The sequence below is a fragment of the Atta colombica genome, unplaced genomic scaffold (assembly GCF_001594045.1).
Source record: "Atta colombica isolate Treedump-2 unplaced genomic scaffold, Acol1.0 scaffold88, whole genome shotgun sequence".
Lineage (NCBI taxonomy): Eukaryota > Metazoa > Arthropoda > Insecta > Hymenoptera > Formicidae > Atta > Atta colombica.
This window is the reverse complement of record NW_017259581.1, coordinates 2,517,685-2,524,819: the sequence shown is the minus strand read 5'-3', so window position 1 is coordinate 2,524,819 and position 7,135 is coordinate 2,517,685. Positions and strand designations below refer to the sequence as shown.

The 7,135-nt window shown below is 28.0% G+C and overlaps 1 protein-coding gene across 2 annotated transcripts in view; it reads right to left on the bottom strand.

Moving 5' to 3' along the window:
• Positions 1 to 1,220: 1,220 nt before the first annotated feature.
• Positions 1,221 to 7,135, bottom strand: part of LOC108693073 — a 10,493-nt gene continuing 4,578 nt past the window's right edge. The window contains exons 3-4 of one of the 2 annotated variants that reach the window (XM_018201750.1): positions 6,756 to 6,969; positions 1,221 to 1,513 (exon numbers count right to left, since the gene is read on the bottom strand). In XM_018201750.1, coding sequence (XP_018057239.1) covers positions 1,453 to 1,513; positions 6,756 to 6,969 — 275 coding nt within the window. In that variant the 3' untranslated portion in view covers positions 1,221 to 1,452. Of the gene's footprint in view, positions 1,514 to 4,544; positions 4,781 to 6,755; positions 6,970 to 7,135 lie in introns of those variants that run through there. The other variant, XM_018201749.1, reaches the window with a different exon arrangement.

Sequence of the window (7,135 nt, the reverse complement as noted above, 5' to 3'; positions counted from 1 at the left end):
CAAGCAATTTTTTTAAATTATGAATGTTCTGAAAATAATTGAGCGCAGACGCGCCGTTCTGCTTCTAAAAAAACTTGTGAGGTGGAGGAAGATGAAAATCTGGCAACGAATATCATTTTCTCGCTGAGCTGCGGATATTCAAAATTGAGCGCGGACACAAATGACTTCCATATACACTCAATGTACATATTTGTCGAACAAATAAAAAAGATTTTTTTTCGTGTTTCTTGACTATTTTTATAAGTAAAACACATGTATAACGAAAGTAAAACACATGTATAACGAAAAAATTTTTATTTACAGTGTTAGAATAAAAATGGAAAATCGCTCTACAGAAGAGATGTTACATTTTCTTCGTTTTCTTGACAATGTCATTCCGTATGTATTTTTTTATTTACGAAAGTGTATGAGATTACAGATTTTAAATAAAAATGAATTTTTTAAAGTTAAATGTCAATTTTTTATAAGAATGCTTATTTTTATAAATTTCGAAATTGTAAGATTTTATATCCTAAAGCATTTAACTTAAGCATTTAAATGTAAAAAATTTGTTGACATATATTTTTTTTTTATTAAAATATGAACTTTGAATTTTATTTTCCTTTTCTAATTATTAGATTTCATTGATTTGATCAAATTTTTGTAACTTTGAATGTACCACTACCATACTCACATTTGTGTTTACATATTTACATAAATAAAATATTTAAACAAATAAATTTATTAAATTATATATAAATCCTTGATTTAGAATAATTAAGAAAATTACATGAATTTTTAAATATTTTTTGAACTATTTAACCCATTAAAAAAATACCGGACATGAATGACTTTCGTATATACTTCTTAATGGGTATTAAAAAAACGTATACATGGTGAGGATTAAATTATATGAGTATTTTGTACTCAGATAATAATGTCATTACTTTCTTGATGACAAAGTTATTACCTAATAATACAGGTTTATCACTTTTAATGAGTTAATAGATAAAGATTCAGTAAAGCACGAGAGATTATAGATAAAAACTCAGTTGGATTTCATTTGTTAGAATGAAAAGAAATATATGTTCATCTAAATTATGACGTTATCATTGAAAATTATGTGAGTTTTTATGTAAATGGAAAGCAATTATTATAATATTATATTAATTAAGTACATGTTTCCAAAATTTTTTTGGAAGATACTGAATCCAAGGGTAACAAAAAAATTAACACAAATGTTCTTTTTTTCAACATGTATTTTTACACTTTCACGTCTTGCAATCGATTTAGCTTATTTACATAGCAATCCGGGTGATAATGTAATTTTATGGAACATAATTTGCAGAAGGATGTGTTGTCTTGCGATTGCTTCTTTCCTTCTGCCATGATTGACTTTCTGCAGCCGACTTCCCGCGACGGTGTGCTGCAGTTTTCGTCGTCGGTAAGTGCAATGCTTGCATGCAAACGCTTCTATTTCCTGTAGCCTAACTTGCGTAGGGCTTTCAAGTCCACGTCACCGTAATAGTCTTGGCTGAGAAATGTATGAAAATATTCCATGTGACTTGATCGTAATGTATAATTATCTTAAGATTTATCGTCTTTGAAGTTTAATAATAATTTTTTATGTGAGTCTTTCGCGTGAAACTATACATTGATTTGTTATTTTTTATTTGATCGAGTCTGAATAATTCTAGAAATCGCAGAATTGATTATCATATTTAAAAAAAAACCTAATTTCGCAAAAAAAGAATAGTCTTAATTAATTTTAGCTAATTTGATGAACGTTTTTAATTTGATTCCTAATTTTTTGCTTCGTGCAATATCGGGCGTGTAAATTTTAATTTGCAATTATTTTTTTATTAAAGCAGAAAAAATTCATAATTTGTCAAGGTTGAAATACAATATATACATGAGACATTATATGCATCTGATACAAATAAGATTCTTTCATGAAATATAATGTACATTTTCTTCAAACGACATTTCAGTTATAATCAAAGTTAATTCGATATATACAGATTCGACGCATGCCAATTTTTAAGCTTAAGTTAAGATTTTCAGGCTGTGATTGATATATGATATATATGTATATGATATATATGTATACATATATATTACATACATTACAATTAAATTATGTACATCATTAGATAACAGTTTCATGCAATAAATGATTACACAGAGAATGTGCTAAGAAATCATTAAATATATTAAAAATTACAAATGGAGAAATGTGTCAATGATTGATAAAAATGGATTAGGAAATATAGAAATTTATAGGGCAAATAGATAGAAAAATTGTTTATATTCTCACCACACGTTTAATATCAAATATCATTTAATTTAGACTATCTAATTTTTTTCTGATACATATCTTTCTGATACATAATGCAGCATTAAATAAATTTTTTAGAATTCCATCTAATTTTAATATAACTAGATCTTAGAACTAAATTAATTGTTTTAATATTATATAAAGAGATAGGTCATGGAATTATATTATTAATCAAATTTTAACATTAACATCAAATATGTGGTGAAAATACAAGTCGAAGTCTTTCAAGAATTTTTTCTTTTTTATTTAATGAAGTTTTCGTCTTATTTAAAGATTACACGACAAACCGGCTGATTTTGCTTACTTAGTAGTAATTATTAGAGTTGAAAAGATTTCTATGGATCACATCGTGGATTGTTAACTACTCGAATCTGATAAATTTTGATATCATACACGATGTAATTGATGTTTTTCCACTTTTCTTTATTATCGTGTGTATCTTATTCAGGAATTAAAATCTGTGTAATTTCGTTAAATTTAGTTTTTTTAATTATCTTACTTCTGTCGAAAACAATTTTTATACAATTCATGCATGTTCTGCAACAATAATAATTTTTAATAAACACATCTTATCGATCTTTACAATTATGTATATTATATAAACAAAAATTAATACTATGTACATTAATTAAAATAAATCAGTACAATAACAAAACATGATCATAAAAATAATCAAAATATAATATTTATATATTTTTAGAAAATTTTGCAAAAATTACCCTCAATTGTTGCGTTTTCATACGAAATTACAAGTTTTCAATTCCTATTCTCACTTTAATGAAAAAAAAGGAAAAAAAGACAGAAGAAAGATAGATAAGGAATAGTTCACAGTGTGTGTGTGGATAGATTAGAAATAGTTGAGAGGATTAATTTTTTATTTATTATATAAAAGAGAAATTGATCAAAAGAAATCGCCAATGAGGCGTCACAATTTACATAAATTTTGTGGAAGATCAATTTTTTTGAGCATTTGTCAGGAAATTTTCCAAGAAATTTTATGCTGTATCAATGTTAATTATTATTATCAATTAAACATTGTATCAGCAGCAATGAAAAATTTAGTTTCTTGTTAAACCTAATTTCTTAAATATTATAAACTATAATTAATTCTGTGCATGTTAGAAAATTATAACAGAATAATTATATTAATTTTGAGACATTTTGTCAGTGTTTCAGAAATTTGTTTTGATAAGTAAAAAATTACATTATTAGATTTTTAATAGCGATCACTCGTATTACTATATTGCAAAATATAATATACAAACAATTTTAAGTGAATTCTTGAAATTTGCAATCGTCACATTAATCGTATGTATATGTTCTCTTCTATAATTATAGAAAAAGAAATTGTAAGACAATTATATGATGACGCGTAATTAGGGCGACGAGAGAGAATTTCACAAGAATATTTATAACAGCTCGATCGCGCATTTCTTGTCCTCTCAGAATCTCGCGGGATTTGTTTTGAGATTTCGCTTCGAGATCGATCCTTGTGGGCTGCTGTTTACTTCTTTTCCGTAAGAACTTTTTATGTAATCAGGACTGCATTTTTTTCAATTGTGTATGTATATGCAAATGTATGTTTATGCGTGATAAAAGAAGAAAAAAAAAAGAAGTGAAAAATATAGAAGAAATAAAAGGAGAATATAAAACAGTAACAAAAAAATAGAGAAAGAGGACCAGATGTAAAAAGAGGAACAGGAAAGAAAAAATTGACTTTGATATAATTTATTGGCATAAAATCGATATAAATTTAAATAAATCAAAGAACATTATATAGACGATACAAAAGGTATAAAAAGATTTCAATAAGTTTATCAATATTTTTATTATTAAATCATAGAGGACTAAAGTAAAATTATAAACTTAAAGAAAAATTAAATTTTTTATTTAGGATACGTTTAATATTTTATATTTTATTAAATGAAACATAATTCTTTTTCTGAATTTTTAAGTATATAAATGATTCTCAGAATTATATTTTAATAAAAGATCACTATTCATTGTAAAAAGGAGTGCTATTTTAATTTATGATCTAGATTTCACATCAATAACTTGCATTAAACAATAAAGTTCGATAAAATTAAATGGTAGCAACAGAGAGAGAGAGAGAGAGAAAGAGAGAGAGAGAGAAGGGAGAGAGGAGAGAGGGGGAGAGAGAGAGAGAGAGAGAGAGAGAGAATGTATGAAGAGAAAAAAAGTAGTAAGAAAAGAGAGAAAGAAATAGAAAAAGAAAGAAATAGAAAAGAAAAGAAGATGCGAAAAAGTGAAGGGATGGAAGGAGAAAGAGCGAGGTAAATCAGGATTTATTCCTGGATGGGTGAGGGCCTCGTGGGCCCTCCTACTGTTGTGGGCCTAGGTTTGAGGGCTGCCTGGTTCGGCTTTCTGGGCTCACTCTGGATACCAGCAAGCAGCTCGCTCTTCCGGATGCTCTTCAGATCCAGGTCACCGTAGTAATCCTCACTGTGGAGCAAAATCGAGAAAAACCCGGGGTCAGGACATGCTCGGTGCGCACTGTTACTCCATACTGTTACTGCGTGCGCTTGCCGTTATTTTGCGGACGAGATGCACATGCGTATACACATAGGGTAGTCATTCTTGCAAGTAGTCATGAAAATTTGCGGACTACGAAAAATGTTTCAGAATTATCGTCATTTCTTTCTTTTTTAAAATATTATAGAACGTAGCAAGAAAAATCTTTTCTTATCACCTTGTTTAGGTGTACACATGTGCAAATTTTCATGATTAAATGTCTAGCACTTTGATTTGTCGTGTAGATTGCCAGACTAGAATCATATTGATATTAATTTTGATTTAATATAAATTCTTTAAATAAATATACCTAACAAATTCTTTTTACTTAGATTTATAGAAAGAAACAATTTTCATATATTTTTTTCTGGACTACGAATGGGGGCTGCTAATATTATAACACGATATTAGAACACTGAGATAGTTAACATATATGTTAGCCACATGTTAGAAGATCATTGAGAAATATAATTATTAATATTATTAGTATTAATTAATGGACAATTATTTGTTAATTTACGATTAAGAACAATATTTGAGAGAAGAAGACTTTCAAAGATAGAAATTACTTCATGATGCGACTTTTCAATTTTTAAATGCACGATTTGTTGCATCAAATTTCCATTATTATTTTTTACAGTAGTTACATAAAACATCATTAACTATCGCGAAAGTATGCTGTAACGCGAATATCTTCTTAATTACACATTATTCGCGAATGCAATTTCTTCTTGAAAGTTCTTAAACACGACTTCATTCAAGATAGCTCGATGTTTTCATCAGATGACTGTAATTACTGAGATAATCGAATTTGAACATTTTTATAACACGCCCACAATTATTTGTTATACAATGCATCGTTAACGTCATTTTCGCACTTTTGTAGCATACATTTCTCCGCAGATTGCTCTATTAATTTCATAGTTATTTAACTCAGTCTTTGTTTTGACATAAAAGCAATATGGCAGAAAATTTTTCACAAGATGATTAGAAGTACAAAAAGTTAATCGATTAAAAACTTATAAATGAAAATATTACAAGAGAAAAATTTAAATAAGTTAAAAAGAAAATTAAAAAATTCTTTATTGTACTCAAGAAAATTCTTTTTTTGAATTTTACATATGTTTACAGAAAGAAATGTGTCTGAAGTATCAAATTTAACTAAAAATTTAGTTAGATACTGGATTCATATCTTAGAATAATTTTATTGAACCATTAAAACCATTAAAATAATTATGTAGAACGTTCAAACTGATTGCTAGAATGTCAAAACTTTATGCAGCATTGTTCATCATACTTAAAATTTATGTTATTATTATTTGATAATCTAATAAAATTACTTTCAGATGTATCTAACTAAATTTTTTAATTTTAAAATTTTAACGAAATCGTTCTTTCCGTTATTTTAATTTTTTTTTTTTTGAAAATTTTGTCAATCAATTTACGATTACTTTTTTTGCTCTTATAATTCTTACAGTGATCGTAATTTTTAAAGGGGTGAGACTTTGAATTCTCTGATTCTTCTAATTGTCGTTTACTAACATTCATTACAGCACGAAATTGAAAATAAAAGATATTCTTATAGATATATTCATTCATTTTTGTTACATTTAACTGCATCTTGGATTAGAATTCAAATGATATCATATAATAATTATTTTGAAAATCGACTATGCTTATGTTGGAATTAAATAATTTATAGAAAGAGAAAGCTCGTTTAAATATGGAGTAAACATTGTTCTAACATTCGTCGACAATTCTATCTTCTTTGATATCTTAAAAATTTATTTTTTTCCATTTTTTCAAAAATTTTTTGCAATTTCGCAGTTTATTCATTCCTGCACAATTGGAGATATGGCAATTTCGGGACAATTGTATTATGTGTATAAATTAAGGCAATACTTACCATCCGGGAACATCTTCGGGATCCTCGCAAGCGCCGCTGCCATCGGCATCGCCGATCTTGAAAACTGTGCCAATCGGGCAACCGTATTCCCTGGCGATGCCCTCAAGGCATATGTAGTACTTTCTGCAATCCTCCGGATGGGCGTGTCTGCTGAAGCTGCCGGATGCACCGCTCACTTCTCCCGCAGCCGGACACGTGAAACCTCCGGCGACCTCTGCATATTGCAATAAATAGATATATAATACGAGCGACAGAGAAAGGCATCGTATTTCTTCTAATTGCGATACTGATCAATCTTGAGTTAGCAAATAAAAGCAGAATACGAGACATCTCACATCTTATATAGGATATTAAGAGGATATAAAATATAAGAGAAAAGA